This window comes from Bacillus rossius (assembly GCF_032445375.1).
Source record: "Bacillus rossius redtenbacheri isolate Brsri chromosome 4 unlocalized genomic scaffold, Brsri_v3 Brsri_v3_scf4_2, whole genome shotgun sequence".
NCBI lineage: Eukaryota > Metazoa > Arthropoda > Insecta > Phasmatodea > Bacillidae > Bacillus > Bacillus rossius.
The window spans coordinates 7,875,859-7,901,735 of record NW_026962011.1 but is presented as its reverse complement, the minus strand read 5'-3'; the positions used below and the strand labels follow the sequence as shown (position 1 = coordinate 7,901,735).

The following is a 25,877-nucleotide window of genomic DNA, read 5'->3' as shown; positions in this document are numbered from 1 at the left end:
GCAGCCGATGTCTTGAATGCACACTTCTTCACTTTGTCATCGAACGGATATGGCTTTCCATATATACAGTCCAACCACAAGTTATATTTCAAAGGTCCGTTTGTTGCTACATCATCAGTAAGCTGATTGATTATGTCCTCTCTGATATCGTCAAGAAAATTACAAATGTCCTTCGACTCACCTAACGTATTTAAATAATAGTAGTTTTTCAATGTTCCACGAAATGCAGACTGCGCCAAGTAGAAGCCATTATCGTTCACTTGTAATGCTCCGAACACAGTCTTAGGTTTAGTTCCATGTTCAGACGTAATACCAATCGGTTGCTGCACATCATTCTTCGTGCATTTGCTCCGCTCATGTCTTCGTGCATCATGGGAAAATGCGAACGACGTATCACAGTAGCTGCAAGGATACCGTGGTGATGAAGACGATCCTTTCAGACCCGATCCAGATACTGACGTTGCCGCAGTTGCACCATCTCCAGGCATACTCTTATGAACATCAATGCATCGTTGTTGCGCCGAAACCTTTACTTTCTGCCGAACAGCAGGACCTTTGCATGCCTTCATGTGCGTTTTCATATTATCTTTTCTGGCAAACTGCTTATGACATTTCTCACAAACAAACATTTTACGATATAGGTTCTTGGCACATTCGCTCCTCTCGTGTCGCCGAGCATTGCTGTTGTTTGAGAAAATCTTGTCGCAGTAACAGCACCGATGTTCGCTAGTTGTCAAATCAGCATACATTGAACTCTCCATTGATGGCGAACAAGCGTTCGCCGAGTTTCCCTGTGCAGCCAGCACTAGAGGCATTAAAGTCTCTTCTGCTGGCGGTACCACGTCTGTTGAAGTCTCCTCCAGTGTTGACATCGACGTTGCCAACGGGATCTGCTCCGCCATCGTCGACGCTGACGTCAAGGTTCCCGCAGTCGATGGTACAACCTCCATCGAGTTCGTCGTTAAAGTCGATAAAGATGCCATCGAGTTCGCAAGAACAGGTAATTACGTGATTAATGCACCAGAAGAAACAAACTAGGTGATCCTTACACCGACGACGTCAGTAACAAACTAAGCATCCTGTTGTCTAGAGCTCGCTTATATATACATGCACCGTATGGAATAATACGCTAGACAAATCAAGAACCATTTACAATAATACTAGAGTCAAAACAACATTAAAAATAGAAGCACAGACAACGAAAAGGCAGCACATTTGGAAGCACCGACAACGAAAAGGCAGCACATTTGGAAGCACCGACAACGAAATGGCAGCACATTTGGAAGCACCGACTACGAAAAGGCAGCACATTTGGAAGCACCGTCACGAAAAGGAAGCACATTTGGAAGCACCGACAACGTAAAGGCAGCACATTTGGAAGCACCGACAACGTAAAGGCAGCACATTTGGAAGCACCGACAACGTAAAGGCAGCACATTTGGAAGCACCGACAACGTAAAGGCAGCACATTTGGAAGCACCGACAACGAAAAGGCAGCACATTTGGAAGCACCGACAACGAAAAGGCAACACATTTGGAAGCACCGACAACGAAAAGGCAGAACATTTGGAAGCACCGACAACGAAAAGGCAGCACATTTGGAAGCACCAACAACGAAAAGGCAGCACATTTGGAAGCACCGACAACGAAAAGGCAGCACATTTGGAAGCACCGACAACGAAAAGGCAGCACATTTGGAAGCACCGACTACGAAAAGGCAGCACATTTGGAAGCACCGACTACGAAAAGGCAGCACATTTGGAAGCACCGACAACGAAAAGGCAGCACATTTGGAAGCACCGACAATGTAAAGGCAGCACATTTGGAAGCACCGACAACGAAAAGGCAGCACATTTGGAAGCACCGACAACGAAAAGGCAGCACATTTGGAAGCACCGACAACGAAAAGGCAGCACATTTGGAAGCACCGCCAACGAAAAGGCAGCACATTTTGGATGCATCATCGAACTAGGAAGCACATTTGGAAGCTCCATCAACTAAAAAAGGCAAAAAGGAAGCACAAGTTACGAGATCTAATTCTTAGTAAGAAATCATAATACAAGAAATAAAAACATTACATTCTTATAATTTAAATTATTTATTTTATTGCTTTACATTATACAAATGCAAGTAAAACAAGTCAATATTGTATGTAGCCAGCATTCCTCAGTTCCTTGAGTATGAAGGATATTTCTTTGATGTACGAATAGTTTCCTGCACAAAGCGAACCATGCAGAAGTCTTAGCCGGTCAACCAATATGTTTGGATCTTTCCATGATGTGTAATCATTCTCTTGTACCACCATCTTCCTTGCACCTTTATAATAAATATTATGATCTCTGGTGTCTTCCGTTTTACCACCAACCTCAGGGTAACTTTCATGTTGGAGACGGTGATCATCACAAGCTTGATCAGATTTATTTAATATATCACGTCGTTTCCATCGTTTCGGTCTCAGGACACCGCCACATTCTTCGATCTTGGCAGCTTTAGGTGCTTCATCATAGTCTATGTCTTTGTCAACAGCCTCAGAGTCACTGTAACAATCACCGTAGAAGGAATCGTCTTCACCCAATTTACCGTAATAATTCGATGTTGATGATGTTGAAGTGTCTTCATCGTCTTCATGCTTCCTTTTTAGGAGTCCATCATTTTTACAAAGTAGGAAAGATCTACTTGAATTCGGCTGGAATATATTCTCACTTTTCACGTTAAGGATTCTTCCACTGTCTTCATTCTTCCGTAAATCATCAACCTTCTTCAATTTAAGTTCTTTGTCGAGATCGGAAGAGCCAAGAAAATTATTGTCGTAATGCAGATCACTCTTCCTTAGGCTAGTAGATTCATCGTTGTCCTCTAGCTTGTACGCAGGCTTGGCGCTACAAGTTCTGCCATGTCTTTTTAGGCTCTCTCTCCGCGTAAACGACTTGCTACATCGAACACAACTTATCATATTGCGCAGTGGATTTTTAACACAGTCATTCTTCTCGTGTTGTCTTTTATTCTTTCTCAAGATAAACTCTTTACTGCAAAACTTACACCTATGTTCTTTCGATACAGCGTCTGATCCCAAATCGGAATTCATATTAGTTACTGAGACTAATGCCAGATACCAATTGAGTGTTTTAAATTAGATTCAATACTTAAATAGAAATTTTTTCATATTTCATCAGCGAGAATTAATATATCTCATGAAAAAGTACTTTATGCATGTAGTTCTGCTTTTCAACAACAGATGTCGCCACATGTTGCTTGCAGGTAAATAATATTTAGTTATTTTATGCGGGATGCGGGATGCTCACTATCGATCGCAAAAGAAGGATGGCTTCGTTAGACTCCAAGGAAAAGGAAGTTCGTCTTGCATGTTGGTGCTCCACAGATGTCTCATGGCGTAATATTAATTTGACTGAGTAATGATATTTGTTAATTCCACCTGATAAAAATATTGCAAGTTTTGATTTAGTAGCAGAAATTATAAAATTAAATGTAACTCCAAATAAAATGACATGTCTCATTAGAACAAAAAAAATCCATGCAGAGAGCGGTTTCTCAGAATAGTCAGAAACACTTGAAGAAACCACAGGAATGATTGCAAGAACACGGGAAAAACCATCAAAATATTGTCAAGAATAATCAAAAGCACACTGAGAAAACCACCATAATATTAACAATAATAATCGGAAGCACACGGAGAAAACCATCATAATATTGACCAGATTAATCGGAAGCACACAGAGAAAACCACCACATGTTTTCTTTGATATCATAAAATTACAAGAAAAAATATTTAAAAATAAAAATAAATTAATAAAAAATTAAAAATAAATTAAAAAAATGCATAAACAGTTTCTGCTAGCTTGTAAACTTATCATTGTTGAGCAAAGATAGAGTTCTTGTACAAGCCAGAATTTTATGCATTTTTTTAATTTTTTTTAATTTTTTATTAATTTATTTTGATTTTTAAATATTTTTTCTTGTAATTTTATGATATCAAAGAAAACATGTGGTGGTTTTCTCTGTGTGCTTCCGATTAATCTGGTCAATATTGTGATGGTTTTCTCCGTGTGCTTCCGATTATTATTGTTAATATTATGGTGGTTTTCTCAGTGTGCTCCTGATTATTCTTGACAATATTTTGATAGTTTTTCCCGTGTTCTTGCAATCATTCCTGTGGTTTCTTCAAGTGTTTCTGACTATTCTGAGAAACCGCTCTCTGCATGGATTTTTTTTGTTCTAATGAGACATGTCATTTTATTTGGAGTTACATTTAATTCTATAATTTCTGCTACTAAATCAAAACTTGCAATATTTTTATCAGGTGGAATTAACAAATATCATTACTCAGTCAAATTAATATTACGCCATGAGACATCTGTGGAGCACCAACATGCAAGACGAACTTCCTTTTCCTTGGAGTCTAACGAAGCCATCCTTCTTTTGCGATCGATAGTGAGCATCCCGCATCCCGCATAAAATAACTAAATATTATTTACCTGCAAGCAACATGTGGCAACATCTGTTGTTGAAAAGCAGAACTACATGCATAAAGTACTTTTTCATGAGATATATTAATTCTCGCTGATGAAATATGAAAAAATTTCTATTTAAGTATTGAATCTAATTTAAAACACTCAATTGGTATCTGGCATTAGTCTCAGTAACTAATATGAATTCCGATTTGGGATCTGACGCTGTATCGAAAGAACATAGGTGTAAGTTTTGCAGTAAAGAGTTTATCTTGAGAAAGAATAAAAGACAACACGAGAAGAATGACTGTGTTAAAAAACCACTGCGCAATATGATAAGTTGTGTTCGATGTAGCAAGTCGTTTACGCGGAGAGAGAGCCTAAAAAGACATGGCAGAACTTGTAGCGCCAAGCCTGCGTACAAGCTAGAGGACAACGATGAATCTACTAGCCTAAGGAAGAGTGATCTGCATTACGACAATAATTTTCTTGGCTCTTCCGATCTCGACAAAGAACTTAAATTGAAGAAGGTTGATGATTTACGGAAGAATGAAGACAGTGGAAGAATCCTTAACGTGAAAAGTGAGAATATATTCCAGCCGAATTCAAGTAGATCTTTCCTACTTTGTAAAAATGATGGACTCCTTAAAAGGAAGCATGAAGACGATGAAGACACTTCAACATCATCAACATCGAATTATTACGGTAAATTGGGTGAAGACGATTCCTTCTACGGTGATTGTTACAGTGACTCTGAGGCTGTTGACAAAGACATAGACTATGATGAAGCACCTAAAGCTGCCAAGATCGAAGAATGTGGCGGTGTCCTGAGACCGAAACGATGGAAACGACGTGATATATTAAATAAATCTGATCAAGCTTGTGATGATCACCGTCTCCAACATGAAAGTTACCCTGAGGTTGGTGGTAAAACGGAAGACACCAGAGATCATAATATTTATTATAAAGGTGCAAGGAAGATGGTGGTACAAGAGAATGATTACACATCATGGAAAGATCCAAACATATTGGTTGACCGGCTAAGACTTCTACATGGTTCGCTTTGTGCAGGAAACTATTCGTACATCAAAGAAATATCCTTCATACTCAAGGAACTGAGGAATGCTGGCTACATACAATATTGACTTGTTTTACTTGCATTTGTATAATGTAAAGCAATAAAATAAATAATTTAAATTATAAGAATGTAATGTTTTTATTTCTTGTATTATGATTTCTTACTAAGACTTAGATCTCGTAACTTGTGCTTCCTTTTTGCCTTTTTTAGTTGATGGAGCTTCCAAATGTGCTTCCTAGTTCGATGATGCATCCAAAATGTGCTGCCTTTTCGTTGGCGGTGCTTCCAAATGTGCTGCCTTTTCGTTGTCGGTGCTTCCAAATGTGCTGCCTTTTCGTTGTCGGTGCTTCCAAATGTGCTGCCTTTTCGTTGTCGGTGCTTCCAAATGTGCTGCCTTTACATTGTCGGTGCTTCCAAATGTGCTGCCTTTTCGTTGTCGGTGCTTCCAAATGTGCTGCCTTTTCGTAGTCGGTGCTTCCAAATGTGCTGCCTTTTCGTAGTCGGTGCTTCCAAATGTGCTGCCTTTTCGTTGTCGGTGCTTCCAAATGTGCTGCCTTTTCGTTGTCGGTGCTTCCAAATGTGCTGCCTTTTCGTTGTCGGTGCTTCCAAATGTGCTGCCTTTTCGTTGTCGGTGCTTCCAAATGTGCTGCCTTTTCGTTGTCGGTGCTTCCAAATGTGCTGCCTTTTCGTTGTCGGTGCTTCCAAATGTGTTGCCTTTTCGTTGTCGGTGCTTCCAAATGTGCTGCCTTTTCGTTGTCGGTGCTTCCAAATGTGCTGCCTTTACGTTGTCGGTGCTTCCAAATGTGCTGCCTTTACGTTGTCGGTGCTTCCAAATGTGCTGCCTTTACGTTGTCGGTGCTTCCAAATGTGCTGCCTTTACGTTGTCGGTGCTTCCAAATGTGCTGCCTTTTCGTGACGGTGCTTCCAAATGTGCTGCCTTTTCGTAGTCGGTGCTTCCAAATGTGCTGCCATTTCGTTGTCGGTGCTTCCAAATGTGCTGCCTTTTCGTTGTCGGTGCTTCCAAATGTGCTGCCTTTTCGTTGTCTGTGCTTCTATTTTTAATGTTGTTTTGACTCTAGTATTATTGTAAATGGTTCTTGATTTGACTAGCGTATTATTCCATACGGTGCATGTATATATAAGCGAGCTCTAGACAACAGGATGCTTAGTTTGTTACTGACGTCGTCGGTGTAAGGATCACCTAGTTTGTTTCTTCTGGTGCATTAATCACGTAATTACCTGTTCTTGCGAACTCGATGGCATCTTTATCGACTTTAACGACGAACTCGATGGAGGTTGTACCATCGACTGCGGGAACCTTGACGTCAGCGTCGACGATGGTGGAGCAGATCCCGTTGGCAACGTCGATGTCAACACTGGAGGAGACTTCAACAGACGTGGTACCGCCAGCAGAAGAGACTTTAATGCCTCTAGTGCTGGCTGCACACGGAAACTCGGCGAACGCTGGTTCACCATCAATGGAGACTTCAATGGATGCTGATTTGACAACTAGCGAACATCGGTGCTGTTACTGCGACAAGATTTTCTCAAACAACAGCAATGCTCGGCGACACGAGACGAGCGAATGTGCCAAGAACCTATATCGTAAAATGTTTGTTTGTGAGAAATGTCATAAGCAGTTTGCCAGAAAAGATAATATGAAAACGCACATGAAGGCATGCAAAGGTCCTGCTGTTCGGCAGAAAGTAAAGGTTTCGGCGCAACAACGATGCATTGATGTTCATAAGAGTATGCCTGGAGATGGTGAAACTGCGGCAACGTCAGTATCTGGATCGGGTCTGAAAGGATCGTCTTCATCACCACGGTATCCTTGCAGCTACTGTAATACGTCGTTCGCATTTTCCCATGATGCACGAAGACATGAGCGGAGCAAATGCACGAAGAATCCTTCTCGCATGAAGTTTCGATGTGATGAGTGCCTTAAATGGTTTACTCGAATTGACAGTTTGCGACATCATGCGAAAAAATGTAAAGGTGGAGTCTGTGCTCCTACTGCTGAACTACCTGCAGAAATTTCGACTCCTCGCTTTAGATTGGAGACACGAAAGCGTACAACCAAAAAAACCGATGTGCAGCAACCGATTGGTATTACGTCTGAACATGGAACTAAACCTAAGACTGTGTTCGGAGCATTACAAGTGAACGATAATGGCTTCTACTTGGCGCAGTCTGCATTTCGTGGAACATTGAAAAACTACTATTATTTAAATACGTTAGGTGAGTCGAAGGACATTTGTAATTTTCTTGACGATATCAGAGAGGACATAATCAATCAGCTTACTGATGATGTAGCAACAAACGGACCTTTGAAATATAACTTGTGGTTGGACTGTATATATGGAAAGCCATATCCGTTCGATGACAAAGTGAAGAAGTGTGCATTCAAGACATCGGCTGCAGTAATTTACAGTTCTAACGATGTGAAGCAAACTGTTAAAAACGGTATCCAGAAACTCTGTCAAGAAGAGGTGGACTATGTCTGTAAAGGTTCTGGCTGGACTCTGTCTAGTATAAACCGATTGGAGCTAAGAATTAGTCATTTCACACCGCTGCGGAACTAAATGATTATAAGATTGCTGGCTTTCGCAAATGATCCTGTAGTAGAATAGAAATTATGTAATAAATATTATGTTTGTAAAAGAACTTGTGGTGTTTAATTCCTCGAACCTGTTACTATTATGTTAAATTGATGTTATATTTAATTTTTTTGCATCGTCCTAGATCGTACCAAGGACCTTAGTCGACCTAATCGATCAGTATATAGATTACAAATTTATTTAATGAATTTTGGAATTTTTCCCGAATTTCTAGCTAAATAATTATGGATTTTCAAGATGGCGGCCAAATGACAAGATGTCGGGTGTCACAGCAATAATAAATGATTACTGCACTCTAGCGGATAAGAATTAAACTAACATGGCGTCAGCGCACTCTCGCCGACGATACACTGATGATGGCTTTCAGCAGACGAGGACAAGATGGCGGCCATGACGTCATACTACCTGACGATATATATGCTTTGAAAAAAAAAGTGGAGGGAGTCAGTATGCCCGCAGCCACCGCGGGGGAAGGATCGGTCGCCATTTTTATTTTTTTGCACTCGTCGGGTTTGAACCGAGGACTCCGAGCTCCGTGTCGTAAATGTTTGTTTTTTAAATATTTTATAAAAAATTTTATTATTTAATTTTTTTTATAATTTTTAAATTTTTTTCATTAAAATAGGATAATAAATTTAAAGATGGCGGCCGTAACGGAAATTGCAACGGTGACGTCATGATTCAAAATGTCGGATAACACAATGCCGAAATGTTCGAGAAAACGAAATGACGTCATCCAAGATGGTGGATCCAAGATGGCCGTCGGGGTCAAGGTCAAAGGTCAAGGTCACATCCTGATAGAGGCTTAACTGAGGCTTGAGTTAAGGATGCTTAAGCCTCTATCAGGACATTTCTAGCCATTGGGATTTTTGAGGAATAAAACGGAAAATTTTCCCTCGAAACGGGAATTTTTCCCTCGAAAACGGGAAATTTTTTCTTGAAACGGGAAATTTTGAGTCATTTTGAGGCATTTTTGAGGAAGTTTGAGGAATTTTTGCCGCCGTGACGTCACAAATCCAAGATGGCGGACCGACAATCAAAATCCAGCGCCTGGCGCCTGATCTAGGAAATACATTTACATACTACTGGTACTGTAAAAAAAATAACAATATTGACAAATATAATGAATAAATTTAGAAGAAATTTATAAGTTTAAGAATTTATGTACCTACATAATATTAAACTTGAAACTATCAACACAATAAAAACCTAAGAATGTTAGTAAAACTAATTTTTTTTTATTTGTCATAATACCTAAAATACGTATGTTTCCAAAATGAAACAAAGTATAAATAAAGACCAATTTGACAAAAAAAATTGTACAACTCGAATGACATTGAAAACATACACGTGAAATTTAAAAGAATTATGAGTGCCCTAGGTAGGGAGAAAAAAAATATATAGAAGAAATTAAATAAAAAAAATGGGTGCGTGTACTTAGGTACGCGCATGAGAAGTTATACTTCTTTGGCATCATTAAAAAATAGTTTTTAATTGCATGCAAAAATATTGCGTGGAGTCCCTCCGCGTGGAAGAAGTGAAACTTCGTAATGTGGAAATGAAAATAGGAATGGGTACAAATTGATTTTTAGTGAAATCATATTGTATCAAATCAAATTAAAAAAAATAAAGGAAATAAATATGTAACGATTCATAGATTGATCTTCAGAGAGAGCGAGACACCTATTGAATGTCTGTAAAACTAACTTTTTTATGAGAGCAAATTTTCATGAAATAAATCATGAAACCATTCAACGATAAAAGATGTTTATTTAAGTAAGCGGACGGGTTCGCCCCAAGGAGAAAATTGACGCGGCGAGACCTCGTGGACATAGAGAAATGACATACACTCACTATCTATGTGTCTATGAAACATTATTTTTTTCTGTAATTTAAATTGTAATATACAAAAACGGTATTGAAAATTGAAACAAATATGGCGACACTACAAACTGTCAAGATCTTTATTTTTTTCTTACTCTCTACTTAGTTCCTTACAATAGCAAAACGTAACGCAATGGCTTGAAAGCTATTGCTCGGCAGATATAGAGGAATGACACTAACAGTTTGTTTATCTATAACACACATTACATAAAATTAAGATATAATTTTTTAACCCGTTTAAAATTTATATTTTTAGACAAAATATAGCCTATGTCCATCGCCAGGATATAATCTATCTCCTTACCAAATTTTATTACGATCCGTTCAGCCGTTCAGTCGGGAAAAGGTAACAAACAGACAGACAGACAGACAGAGTTACTTTCGCATTTATAATATTAGTAAGGATGACTACTTGTTTACGTAGCTACAAGTCTACGAGGCTACTTGGCTACATAGCTTTAATTCTACGAGGTCCCAAGACATGACTACGCGACTACGAGCCATGAGGTTACGAGACTACACGACTACGAATCTTCAATTTTACAATACTGCAAGGCTACAGAGCTACGAAGCTTCTAGAATACAAGTTCACGTGACTGCGAGGATACAGGACTTCAAGTCTGCATGAGTTCTTGACTACGAAGCTACTCGTCTACAAGGCTCCAATTACCGTATCTTTCTTCGACGGAATGTTCTCTTTTGCTCCAACTGCACCATCAGCTTTATGTTATAAGATTACATGGCTACTTGCTTACGTAGCTTCAAGTCTACGAGGCTCCAATGCATCATGACTGCGAGACTACGAGACTATGCGATTGCAAATCTTCAAGGTTACGTGATCTCGAGGCTATAGGACTATGAAGCTTACAGAAAGCATGGTTACGAGACTGTCTGACTAATTGGCCGCGTGGCTACGAAACTTCATGTCTCTAACTGACTAAAATAGGACCATTCAGTGGTGAGAGTTAATTTATCTCATGCAAAGGTACTTGTTGCAAGTAGTTCCGCTTTTCAACAACAGATAACGTCACGTGTTGCTTGCAGGTAAATAATATTTATTTCTTTTATTACGGATGCAGGACGCTCACTAACGATCGCAATATAGGGACGGCTTGCTAGACTCCAAGGAGAAGGAAGTTTGTACTTCCAGTTAGTGCTTCTCAGATTTCTCAGAGCATACTACTAGACTGAGTAATAATATTTTTTTATTTCCACCTCATAAAAATATTCCAAGTGCCGATTTAGTAGCCGAAAATCACTAATTAAATGTAACTTTGAATAAAATGACATGTCTCATTAAGAGTAAATCTCCTTCATTGAGAGATCGGTTTCTTAGAAATAACCAGAAGCACTTGGAGAAACCACAGGAATAATCGTAAGCACACGGAAAAAACCATCATAATATTGACAAGAATAATCAGGAGCACATGGAGAAAAACCATCATAATATTGACAAGTATAATCAGGAGCACACGGAGAAAACCGACATAATATTGACAAGAATTATCGGGAGCACATGGAGAAAACCACCACACATTTTCTTTGATAAATTAAAATTTAAAAATATTTTAAAATTTAAAATTAAAAAAATTACAAAAAGATACAAAAACTGATTCAGGCTTGATCTAGAAATCTATCTTTGCTCAACAATGAGAAGTTCACAAGCTATCAGAATCTCGTAACCATGCTTTCTGTAAGCTTCATAGTCTTATAGCCTCGAGATCACGTAACCTTGAAGATTTGCAATCGCATAGTCTCGTAGTCTCGCAGTCATGATGCATTGGAGCCTCGTAGACTTGAAGCTACGTAAGCAAGTAGCCTTGTAATCTTATAACATAAAGCTGATGGTGCAGTTGGAGCAAAAGAGAAAATTCCGTCGAAGAAAGATACCGTAATTGGAGCCTTGTAGACGAGTAGCTTCGTAGTCAAGAACTCATGCAGACTTGAAGTCCTGTATCCTCGCAGTCACGTGAACTTGTGTTCTAGAAGCTTCGTAGCTCTGTAGCCTTGCAGTCTTGTAAACTTGAAGATTCGTAGTCGTGTAGTCTCGTAACCTCATGGCTCGTAGTCGCGTAGTCATGATGTCTTGGGACCTCGTAGAATTAAAGCTATGTAGCCAAGTAGCCTCGTAGACTTGAAGCTACGTAAACAAGTAGTCATGCAATATAATAACATAATGCTGCTGGAGTAGTTGGAGCCAAGTAGACTTGTATTCTTGTAGCTTCAAAGACATGTAGTTTCGTAGCCACGCGGTCTTTTAGCCATGCAGTCTCGTAGCCATGTATAACTCGTAACCAGCTAGATCCTTTAAGACTCGTAGCCTTGTGGCCTCATAGTCTCTTAGACTCGTAGAATTCTAGCCAAATATATTTGGAGTTGATGAGACAAAAGACAGTTGGAGCCAATGACTGTAGGAGCCATTGAATATTGGAGCCAATGACAAATGTGCGGCCTTTTCGTTGATGGTGCTGCCTTTTCGTTGTCGGTGCTTCCAAATGTGCTGCCTTTTCGTTGTCGCTGCTTCCTTTTTGTTGACGGTGTTTCCAAATGTGCTGCCTTTTCGTTGTCTGTGCTGCCTTTTCGTTGTCGGTGCTTCCAAAATGTGCTTCCTTTTCGTTGACGGTGCTTCCAAATGTGCTGCCTTTTTATTGTGCTTCCAGAATGTGCTTCCTTTTTGTTGATGGTGCTTCTATTTTTAATGTAGTTTTGACTCTAGTATTATAATAAATTTTTCCTGATTTGACAAGTGTATTTTTCCATCCGGTGCATGTTTATAAGCGAGTCCTAGACAGCAGGTCGCTCAGTTGTTACTGTCGTCGACGGTGTACGGATCACCTAGTTTGTTTCTTCTGGTGCATTAGTCACGTAATTACCTGTTCTTGCGAACTCACTGGCATCTTTACGGACTTTAACGATGAACTCGATGGAGGTTGTACCATCGTCTACGGAAACCTTGACGACAGCTACGACGGAGAAGGAGCAGATCCCGTTGGCAACGATGACGTCAACACTGGAGAAATCTTCCACAGAAGTGATACCAACAGCAGAAGAGACTTTAATGCCGATAGTGCTGGCTGTACAGGAAACCTCGACGAACGCTGTTTCACCCTCGATGGTGGCTTCAATGGATGGTGATTCGACAACAAACAACGAACATCGGTGCCGTTACTGCGACAAGATTTTCTCAATTAACAGTAATGCTCGACGACACGAGAAGAGAGAATGTGTTAAGAACCTTTATCGAAAAATGTTTGGCTGTGAGAAATGTCGTAAGCAATTTACAAGAAATGCTAATTTGCAGCAACACTTGAAGACATGCAAAGGACCTGTTGCGCGGTAGAAAGTAAATGTGTCTATACAACAGCGAATGATTGATGTGCATAAGAGTATGCCTGGAAATTGTACGACGGCGGCAACGTCAGTATCTGGATCGAGTCTGAAAGGCACGTCTTCATCACCGCGGTATCCTTGTAGCTACTGCGATATTACGTTTGCATTTGTTCATGATGCACGGAGACATAAGAGGAGTAAATGTACAAAGAATCCTTCTCGCATGAAGTTTCGCTGCTATGAGTGTCATGAATGGTTTACTCGAATTGATAATTTGCGACGACATCCGAACAAATGCAACGGTAAAGTCCGTGCGCCTACTGCTGAACTACCTGCCCACATTTCGACTCCTCGCTTTAGATTGGAGACCTCGTAAGCGTACAAGCAAGAAAACAGATGCGCAGCAACCGATTTGTATGTCGTCTGGACATGGAACTAAGCCTAAGACTGTGATTGGTGCTCTACAGGTGAATGATAATGGCTTCTACTTGGCGCTGTCTGCATTTCGTGGAACATTGAAAGACTACTATTATCTAAATACGTTAGGTGAGTCGAAAGACATTTGTAATTTTCTTGACGATATTAGACAGAAAATAATCAATCAGCTTACTGATGACGTAACAAAAAACGGACCTTTGAAATATAACATGTGGATGGTCTGTATATATGGAAAGCCATATCCGTTAGATGACAAAGAGAAGAAGTGTGCAATCAAGACTTCGGCTGCAGTAATTTACAGTTCTGACGATGTGAAGCAAACTGTTAAACACGGTATCCAGAAACTCTGTCAAGAAGAGGAGGATTATGTCAGTAAAGGTTCTGGTTGGTCTCTGTCTAGTACAAACCGATTGGAGCTACGAATTAGTCATTTCACACCGATGCGGAACTTAATGATTATAAGATTGCTGGCTTTCGCAAGTGTTCGTGTAGCAAAATAGAAATTATGTAATAAATATTATGTTTGTAAAAGAACTTGCTGTGTTTTATTTCTCAAACCTTCCACTTTAGTGGTACTTTTGTAAAATTAAAGTTGTTTAGTATCGGCCAGGGATCGAACCAATATGTTAATTAATGTGTGAATTATTTAATGAATTTTAATTTTTTTCATTAAAATCGGATGATAAATACAAATATCCTAGATGACGGACGTACTGGCTTATAGGATTATGGTTGATTTGGAAACTATGCTTCTTTTAGGACTTTAATCATTATTTATTAAAATTATTATTTTTTACATAAAATTAAATGTTTTGCATCGTCTAGGGATCGAACCAAGGACAGGAATCGATCGAATCAATCAGTTTATTTATTGTCAATTTTTTGGTGAAGTTTGGAAATTTTCCCGCATTTCTAGCATTAAAATTACGGATTTTCAAGATGGCGCCCAAATTTCAAGATGGCGGATGTCACAGTTATAAATGATTACTGCACTCTAGCGGTTAATAACTAAACTAACGTGGCATCAGCGCACTCTAGCAGACGATAACATGATGGTGGCTTCCAGCAAACGAAGACAAGATGGCGGACATGATGTCATACTAGGTGACGATATATACTTTGACATAAGTGGTGGGGGCCAGTCTGCCAGCACCCACTGTGAGGGAAGGATCGGTCGCCATTTTTTTTTGCCCTCGTTGGGTTCGAACCGAGGACTCCGAGCTCCGTGCCGTAAATGATTGTTTTTTAAATATTTTTTATTAAAATTTTATTAATTGATTTTTTTATATTTTTTAAATTTTTTTTCATTAAAATCGGATAGTAAATAAAAAAGTTAAAGATGGCAGGCGTAACGGAAATTGCAACGGTGACGTCATAATCTAAGATGACATATTCCATGATGACGTCAGAGGCTTATCGGAGGCTGTAGGCATGGATGCTTAAGCCTCTATATGGACATTTCTAGCCGCTGGGATTTTTAAGGACTAAAAACGGGAATTTTTTCCCTCGAAACGGAAATTTTTCCCTCGAAAAGAGAAATTTTTGAATTGTGGAATTTTTTGAGAATTTTTGGTGGAATTTTTTTCCAAAAAAAATGGAAATTTTGGCGGATTTTGAGGAATTTTGGGAAAATTTTGTCCAATTTTGGCAACTTTTGAGGGTCAAATTCAAGTTCAAGGTAAGGTCAAGGTCACATCCATCCAAGATGGCCGCCATGACGTCAGAGATGGACGTGACGTCAGAGATGTGGCTCGGCACCTCGCACCTCGCGCCTGGAGCCTTGCGCCGGATGAACTATTATATACTACTAAAGGGCAAAATCTATGTATACCCAGTATCTTGTCACAAGTACAAGGAAGCCAAAACAGCGAGCTTACAGAAAGTCGCCTTTTCACTTCATGTCGTTCCATCGTGTCACCATCTGACACCGAACTGTCTGCATTGTCGGATGACTCTTAATGTGGATACCATAAATAAATACTTGAATATCAAGTTTCAAATTTATTATCTTTCATTTTTTATTGTACGTGAATAGATGTGCGAAAGAATTTTTTCAGATTTAAGAACATAGGGCCTATTTGTTTTCCAGTGCGTACTGTACATAACAATATCAATAGAATTGTATGAATACACCTACAATACAAGTATATTTTGTTATCTTTCTCATATTTAAAATAAACCTGTATTGTCTAAGAAAGTTATTGCGATATGTAAATGGCCTTGTCATCTTATTTAGTACAAGTTAGTACAAGAAAAAGTAAACACACTTACCTAAGCGTTAAAGCCATTATTTCCATTGTAGGTATATCCAGCCTCATGTTTGTATCCTGTTTTTGCAAGGAATACTTCACAGTCTCTTACAGTTCATGAAAGCTTGCAGACGTCATTCTGAAGTAATTAAAAAATGTCATTTCGTCTTCTTGCAATAAAAAGTTCCTTGTAACAAACGACTGCTCACTATAGGATGTACCCAATACTTAAGATTCGACTAACTTCTTTTTAACACCCGAATACCTACGTACACAAGTACTGCACTATGGCGTGCATCCATTGCATCTAATGACTGAACTCCAAAATGGTAATGCCCGCAGACATCAGCCGCATACCCAACCCGCACACTGACCGCTCGTGTGGACTGCACCACGCAACTGCTGTGCGGGCGCCGCGCGGCTCCCGTCCCGCACACTGCCCGCTCGTGTGGACCGGGCCTTAACCAGTTTTTTTTGTTAATATACCAAGAATATCAAATCATTTCAAACTGGTGTCATATTTATAATTTTTTTTATAAAACTTTAGTCTGAAACAATTTTTTTTCATAAGACAAACCATTTTTTCAGGAGGTTCAAAAAAAAAGGGGGGGGGGGGTAGACTTAACAAAAAATCAGAATTTACTTACCATGTAGCCCTACACTATTAAATCCGTTCTGTTTTATTCTGAACCCTAAAATTATTATCTACTAATTTTGTCTGAAATTATTTTACATACGACCAACCATTACTCCAGGTGAACAGGTTTAAGTAAACATGTTTACAAAACGCAAATGTCTACTGTTACACGGCAGTTGGTATAAAGTGTGTTCAACTCCAAAACCGATTGACTGCTGTTATGGAATGAGTGTGTTGTGGATCCTATTTATTTTGTATCTAGAAAACAGTGTTTTTTTCTAATTGGTTATACCTTAACGTAACCAGAGGTGGAAAATTAACATGAATAGCTTTTATTTATTTATACGAGTATTAATATGAACTGGAAAACAATTGCGTATTTATTGAACTCCAGGATAGAATCCACGGTTTCCTGCATTCTTGAACAAATGTCACCTGTTCACTGGCTGCTGACTTGTGAGGCGTCTCTACTCAGTAGCTTGTGATTCGAGACTTCTTTGATCGAGGGTCCCTAATTCGACCAGAGTCATCCATATTTACTGTGAGCAGATAGCAGGAGCAGCACGAAGGTACAATTATTTGAATTTTAGCAAATCACGAAATGAATCAGTGAATTTTCCCGGTCTCTACATATTAGTAACTTTTAAGGTGGAAACAGCTGACGAAACAGTTACGAAGACATCGTCAGCAAAAAAAGAGTTTTGAAACAAAACTATTCGTCTCAGACATAATTTGCAACAACAGAGAATGTTGGTTGCAACATATCGAGTTACAGTTTTAGGATAAGATTTTCGTAATCCATGGCGTTTATGTTCATTTCCATTTTTTTTTTGTTTCAGTCAGTAAAATACTGCCCGAACTTGTGCCAGGAACATTCTCCACATTGCGTTTTTTTTTTTTTTTTTTTTAAACTCTGATAATACTCTCAACACTCAACATTCAATTAGAGGCTTATGTAGAAGAGATGTCGTTCTGAACTACTTTGCCACGCTGTTTGGGTTGAATGAGAAATGGCTTCAAACGAAACATGTTCAGACTGCGTCTAACAGCAAGCAAAATTCGAACAATTTCGCCTGAAGTATTTGAAAGTCCCGTGTATCCGCGCCCAAACTCATACTTTTGACGGACGGAGGTATCGATTATATCCGTGGGTTGATAGCACCGGTCAGTTGTCGCCACAATACAGACATATGTAAGTTTGTGTGTGTTGGTTCAGGCTAATATTATTGGCATTGTGCATTTGAGTTTTGCGGTCTCACACACCGTATTTTTTTTGTCATTACCTTTATTCAAGAGATATTTATAAAATTTTAAGCTGGATAGGCCCCTTGCATTTGTTGTCCAGCCACAAAAATATTCAACAGATATTCACATAGTGTAAAATGCGCACAAGTATTCGTAATTTTTACAACCATGATATTACTCTAAGAGAATATCTGTTGGAAACATTCGTGGTGGAACAACAAATGCAAGGGAGGTATCGAGTCAATATTTTAGGAAGAGCCCTTAAAATGAACTAAACTCGAGAAAACAAAAATAACTTGATGTGTGAGACAGAGCCTTAATTGTGTATGTTTCCTACTACGTTAGTGAAAAAAGAAAGTTTTTTTTTGACGTGACGTCTAATAAATTAATGAACGCCGGCTGTACGCACGAAAAAGTGTCCCGTTGCGCATATTGTCCCGTTACGCTGTGTCCCGTTACGCTCATTGTACGCTTGCGCCTCATGTATCTCTCTTCCACTCGATTGGAACAACCATCGATATGACTTTTTCGAGGCACATTAAACTTGAAACACTCCCATTCGTTTCCTACTTTTCCCATCATCGTCCTATCCAAAACAGAATAACACAGATTGGAAGACGTTTAATAGCAAACATGTATAAAAGTTATAGTTAAAATAATCTCTTCGTTAAAGTAATAAACATGTTTGAATTGAGTGCAAATAAAAGTAAATGTATCAATTAAATTGTAGATTTAATTTCACTCCTTCTTTGTATCCGTACGAAATAATGATAATTCAATAAAAAGGATTCAATTTTATTTATAAAAGTATGCAATCATTACATCAATGTTTTGTTATGAGGTTGTCACGTTAAACTATCGTCCGTAAACCGACTTTACAGACAACCAATTTTTTTTATTTTTTTTATCTTGCCAATAATAACTGCCCAGGCTGACCAGTACAAGAGGCGAGGGAGTGGGGTAGCATCGCCTCACCTGGAACAGTTTCGGCACCAGGTTGTTGCTGATGGCAGTGACGAGATGGATGCCGCTCACCACGTCAGCCGAGCGGACGAAGCACGGGCCCACAAGTACCGCGAAACCCACTGGAACAGAACCACGACACTATACGGTACAGGGTACAGGCGAATCCACATTTTTTTCAGTGACTACCACCGGGGTTCGAACCAGGAGACAGGTTTTTATTTATAACATTAACTTAATCAGCATTCTGCTACCGAATCTGGATTGAAATATTACTACAGACCCGAAAGTGGTGTCGGTGTCGAGGGTCCGCCATCTTTGAATGAGACACCATGGCCGCCAGCTAATATGACCTTGACCTTTAACCTTGATCCCGGCCGCCATATTGTATTATAAAAGTGGTGGCCGTGGCGTCACAACACAAGATGGCAACCGAAACCACACCCGGAACTCAGTAGCAGGAGGATCTATTATTTACTACTTTCGGATATTCACGTGTTAAATGACCTTCAGGACACTGCTGCCTCTCTTACAATGTCTGGGGGAAGGGGGGGTTAAAACAGAAAAAAATATACACAATAACAACAAATTCTTAAAAAAATCACTACCAGTTTGTTTGTTGGTATTTCAAAGACACTAATTTGAAAGACACTAATTACTAAATAGATAGACACTGCATCATCTGTGAATAGTCATAAGAACTACAGCTTTACGATGTTTTACTTTTGTTATTGTTTTTTAACGATATAGCACTATAAATGCTCATTTCCCTGAAATAGGTTGAATTTAAAAAAAAAAAAGCTCCCTTGTGTTGTGAACTGGATACGTCCTTGAATACTAAATTTAGATATATTTCAAGACAGCAGGAAATCAACCTGTTTCTTTTACCGAGAATGTAGAATCCCTGCATTAATTTTAGCCAATGAAACTTCGTGATGTATCCGACATAACTGGTCATGTTAGTGAATAAATATTTCTAACATGTGGTACTATATATATATATATATATATATATATTGAACATAAATATTCATGTTAAATTACAGATGTTTGTAAATTTGTATATTCACAGGAAAACAATTGCATCACTACAAAGTAGTGTTCGCAGTATTTCTGGGTTCTTCTTCTCATCCGGGCATTTATGTTTTGTGTTGTACCAGCTTCTAAAATAGATTTCCCTAAAAATATTTCCAGTATTAATTGCGCATATTTATAAACATAAAAAAAATAATTCCAATTATTATTGGATTATTTTTTTTCAATAGTTATAAAATTGTGCTTAGTTGAAACATCAATTAAAATATAAATTTATGCTTCATTTTTCTTTAAAAAATCTCAATAATTGTATTTAAAATTTTTAAAAATAATCATAGCTATTTGTATTACCAATTTACAATATATTTCTTGTAGTATTACATGCTATTTCTTGGCAGCCAGTTTTCAAAAGTACAGATTTTTTTTTTCTTTGTAAATATCCCTCGACAACCTTTCAGCACCCTGTGCACGCGTTATTTTAAAATTTAAATTAATTAAGTTTGTTATAAGTAGTTTTAAAAAGTAAATCTGACAAGTTTTACATACCTATATTTATCGCAAGTCATCTATTTGAGTTAGTTGATATGATTTATTTTTAAAGTAGAAATTGTTTTGTTTGATCGTATTTTGTAGCTCTTAATTCTGTGACTACAAACTTTCATAATGGTTTGGGAAATACAGCTAAACACTTGTAATATTTCAATAGTAGTTCTTAGGAAAAAAAGGATATCAATGTTTTCATGCAAAATAGACTCATGAAGAGGTAACCGCCTACTTGGAAGATTAAGGAGTGCACAGATTGTTTGAAATCCACCCGTTGCAGGAAAATTAAATGACTTGTAATGGAAGAATTTTACCAGTTTTATAGCATTAATGTGTAGGCGTAAAAAAATCGTGCTTATACATTCGCAAAGGCGTGCAAATGCTTTATGCAGATTTATGTTATCGTTATTTTATTTTCACGTGAGAAATTTCCATTACGAGTCTACCGTCTATGTGCCTTGCTAGGAGAGGGGACATGACGGAAGCACGCAGGAACGCATACGGAACAGAAACATTCATGTAAAATTACCGATTCGTTTGTAATTTTGTACATTTACGCGAAAACATCTGTACCAAATAAAAAATGGCGTGTCCGCAGTAACACTGGGTTCGAAAATTTGTTGTTGTGTCACCCCAGTACCTCCAAATATTTTAAATTATTTTGTAAACCGTTACCAGAATAGCTTCCCAGTATTAACTGAAACATAATGAGCATAACACAAAAAAAAAATTCAAACTTTGAAATTTTTATTATCTTTTCCATGGTTTAAATATTAATGCTCGAATGAAAAATCAATTCAAATAAAATAATTATGCGCCAATTTCGGTAATGAATACTCGGTATAGTATCGGAAAACGTATTTAATATATACAAAAATAACGATGGTCACGAGCAGTATGAAGTAACAATGTCTTTCTTGTTAGTATTACAAACTGTTTCTCGGCAACTGGTTTCCTTTGTGAAAGTACAGTATTTTTTTTTTGTATCAGTGTTGGCAAGACGTGGAGCGAGCCGGGGACTTCCCGGTCACGATCTGTGCGCGTGTTTCGGGCTGGTGACCCCACCCCGGGTCGCAGGGGGAAGTCCGCGACTCGCTCGCACCCGATGCCCACGCCCGACATCTCCCAAGTCCGCACCTCGGAAGCATCGCGAACACACTCTCTCGCGATATCTCACGCTCGTGCACGATGTCAGCTTGTTTTAAAAGTTACTAATCTAACTCGATCAAACCTGACCTTACTTTCACTCCCGCTCTGCCAATAGCTCAAACATTGGTACTGCAACCAGAAACGTGGTCAGAAACAGCTATAACAAGTCGTTAACAACAATAATTCTCTTTTGCAGTAATAACGTTCATGCAAATAGACTTAAAATTATTATTATTTTTAAAATATTTTTTATCTTTCAATAATTCATCCCCTAGTAATCAATGTTACAATAACTTCTTAACTGGCTTACAGATTCGCGATGGTCCTCTAGGTCTGCTAAACTAGCACCAATATTACAATGACTTCATTTTTTTGATTTGAAGAGTACGTGATTTCCGCCAGTTTTCCCAAATCTCCGTTTCCCGGTCAATTTCCAGCAGAAAGAAAATGCATCGGTACCGTGAATAGCCTTTCCTTTTATTCGCTTTAGTCAGTGAATGCTTCCTTCCCTCTCTCTCTCCTTCTCCTCGTCAGGGGATTTATTCTAAGTTGCTCGGAAAGGAGTTCCCGAACGTAAAACGACGATTATCAAAAGATTTCACGCATTTGATATTCGAAGTTACGTGTTGCGTATCGATTCTCGATGACCGCCGATCGGGAGAGCCCGACTGCTACTGGGCTCTCGGAACCTGACTTCACCGTCGGCAACTCGCTTTCAAACATGGCAGCATCTCAGATCTTCATAGAAACATCTCCGTATTTCAACTTTCGACTACTGTTAACGCACACGTGGAAGAAAAAAAGTGTTTTTTTTTTTTCAGTTACTGGATGTTTTGTTAGTACAACAAGAAATATTTTTTATTCTTTTTCAAAATAAGAGAATTTTTTTTCTAACCTAACTAAAACTAAGTGTATTTTGGAGGGGTCCGGGTTAGGGAGGGACCTAGGTGCGTCTCAGGCTGAAGCCTATACGCCTAGTCATGCTGGGATTAGCCATGCAGGGAGAGGGTCGCATGCATCGTGTGCTAGGAGGGGATTGGCCAGCCATGGCAGCGATTGGCGCCATGACTAACTCCCCTCACTCTTAAATCTAGACTATAACTAGAGATAGGTTGGGCCCAGGTAAAACCTGCATAGGAACAGGGAAAACCCTGGGCACATTCATGCGGGATGCAAATTGGCATGCATTACGTGTAGGAATTTACAGGAGACAGAGGATGGTCTGGATGAAGTGTTGGACAGAGTAGAAAAGAGTCTACCATGCGGGGGTTGGGCACTTGGACTCGTGGTCCGCTTTGAATTTTATTTGTATCTGGAATATTTGACCAGAGACGCAAGCGCCCCTGGTGGTGAGTGGTTACACTGACCACTCACTCCGCCGCCAGTCAGCACCAAAATACGAGTAAGAAAACTCAGTGACCGTAAATTCACGAAGATAGCCGTAGATTCACGGAGATCCCTGGATAGTTTGTAACCAGCGTTCCTCGTAAGTCGAAGGTGAAAATGTGTAGCAGTTTGGTGGTGTGATGCGATGCCGTGTAGGAGGAGGCGTTACTGACCCCGCCTCATTCGCGCAGACGCGTTCGTCTGTTGTCTGACGGTGTTGTCCGACCATGCTGCCATATGGGTTTCCTGTACCAACGTGCCGCATTCGCTTGTCAGAAGCATCTGGTTCACGTGAACATACATTCGTAGATGGCAGCACGGTAGATTGCTATAGATATTTATCTTGGCTTTACTCGAGAACTTTACACAAAAGAGAAATTAATGTAGGTACATAATAATGAAATGTTGATACTTATTAATTTAACTGTTAATTTCGTGCCTACACACGTTCACACATTTAATTAATTTTGCGGGTTTTTAATTTTACGTTTCAAAACAGCTTAATGTAAAACTAAATGGCGACCAAGACTAAATTATATAACATACAATTAATTTTATTTTTGTTTGTAAGTATTTATTGTGCGTGATTTTATGCTTCTCATTGGCGAGTATTGTTTTCGACGCCAGATGCGGCTGGTTCTGACTGACCCGTCTGACCTCGGAAGTTCAAGTTCGCCAGCTCCGGTCGGAGGCAGATCCGCTCCGCGCGACTGTGACGTCAGCACGTGACGTCACAGGCCACGCGAACAAGAAACGAGTGCCATATCCGCAGAATCAGAACCAGCCAGACGCGACTGCGTGAATGTGGGTGGCAGAGGCGCTTTAGGGCGCTTGCACACGCACCGGTATTTTCCCGGTGCTAGCTCCGGCAACGGATCCGGCGCCCGGAGCTGTCCTTGCACACGCTCCGGTTTATTCCGGAGCCCTCTCCGGCAGCGGCTCCGGCGCCGGCAGTGATGTCCTTGCACACGCACCAGCAAGCCGCTAGTTTGGTTTCAGCATCCGCGGTAGAAACATGTGCCCCGTTTGGAACAGGAGGTTGTACATATTGTACTTGCTACCTATTTTTATTTGCTGTTTTCTGTCCATGTCGTGAAATTTAGGTTCCAAAAATGCGCACTCTTCCAGCCATGCGTTCTGCTTCTCTGTGCGATCTTTAAAACTATCGCTGGTTTTGTCCCACAAACACGGTCTGGTTTCTACCAATTCAATCAGCGTCACAGCGTCGTACCCGAACCGTGCCATCTCACAAGTCTTTGCTGCACTGTTAGTCCAGGAAAGATATGAAAAAAACATGGACAAATTGCAAGAAAAGGTTTTTTTTACATCAAAATTCGCAGAAAAATTCGTAGGCTAACATTTCCAAAATCCACCGAAATCTTCTTTCTTTTGGTACCTTTTTTTCCGGGTTTTGTTCCAGAAAAACGCGGGAAAAAAACTCTAAAACGGTGCATCTGACGACAAAACCTGTAGAGACAAAAATTAAAGAACATTAACTTTTCCATAACATATCCAAAGTTCAAGAAAATCCGCTTATAATTTCTGCTTAGTTTTCCGGGATTAGTCCCGGAAAAAAATATTACAAATGAAATAAATCGAAAATTGTGCAATTTACAGCATAATGGTTTAGAAAAAAGATAAAGTAAACAATTTTTTTCATAATATATTATAATTTCACACAGATCAACATTTAATTGTTTTTTTTTTGTTTTCCAGGAAATGTCCCGGAAAAATGTTATCAAAAGAAAAAAAACTGAAACCGTGCACCATACTTAAAATAAATCGTGAATTAAATTAAGGGCAAATACATTGCATTATATAATTGACCTTTATCAAAATTATGGATTAGCAACTACTGTATTTGATGGATATGGGAAAACTCACAGTACTAAAGACACAGTATATGAGAAGAACAAGAGGTAATGCATCACCTGTAGTTGAATTCACAGGAGAAATGCAACTATCACTCCGTAAATATATGTTTCTTTTGAACGAGCGAAATAAAGGACCATTTTTAAAGTTATTAGCAATACATTTACGTGAAGCAGAATGTCCTGTTGTCGAAGCACCAGGCGATGCAGATATTTACATTGTCCAAGAAGATCTAAAATGTGCAAAAGAACAGTTGACAACAGTTATAGGAACAGACACAGATTTACTTGTCCTTTTACTCTACTACTTTGACCCACAATCACATAACTGTTTGTGTTTAAAAAGTGAAAAAAGGCAGAAGAAAACATATCACATTAAGGAGCTAAAGCTGAAGCTCGGTGATGAAATTTGTAGTAATATTCTTTTCTGCCATGCATTCATGGGATGTGACACATCATCACACATCTATAGTATAGAAAAGGGGAAAATATTGGATCTGATCCAGAATGACAGTGCCTTCAGGCAACTTGCGAAAGTATTTTCAGATAGTATTCCCAGTGTGTCAAAAGAAGACATTGTAAAATTGGGAGAGTAGCTGCTAGTACGCCTGTACAATGGGTCGAGAAGTGACACACTCGACACTTTTCGTTTTAAAGTGTTTAGTGAGAAAGCAGCTACTAGTTCCAAATGTGTACAACCAGAACAGTTACCTCCAACTAGTGCTTCAGCTCGTTTCCATTTCTTAAGGGTTTTCTATCAGATACAAGAATGGAAGGGAATAAAGATGAATCCAGAAGAATGGGGATGGATAAAATGTGGCCACCTTCTCTTGCCAATTTCGACAGACAAGCCAACAGCTCCGGAATGTCTTTTGAAGGTAATCAGGTGCACTTGCAAGGAATATGGTTGCGGTGCATCCAACTGCAGTTGTAGGAAACACGGCATCTCATGTTCTTCGGCTTGTGGAAACTGTCATGGATCAAC

The 25,877-nt window shown here is 39.2% G+C and overlaps 1 protein-coding gene across 1 annotated transcript in view; it reads right to left on the bottom strand.

The window, feature by feature from the left end:
* Positions 1-25,877, bottom strand: part of LOC134542278 (serpin B8-like) — a 66,195-nt gene that overhangs the window by 17,703 nt on the left and 22,615 nt on the right. Inside the window, exon 2 of the mRNA XM_063386421.1 lies at positions 18,921-19,030. Within this exon, the coding sequence (XP_063242491.1) occupies positions 18,921-19,030 (110 nt within the window). The remainder of the gene's footprint in view (positions 1-18,920; positions 19,031-25,877) is intronic.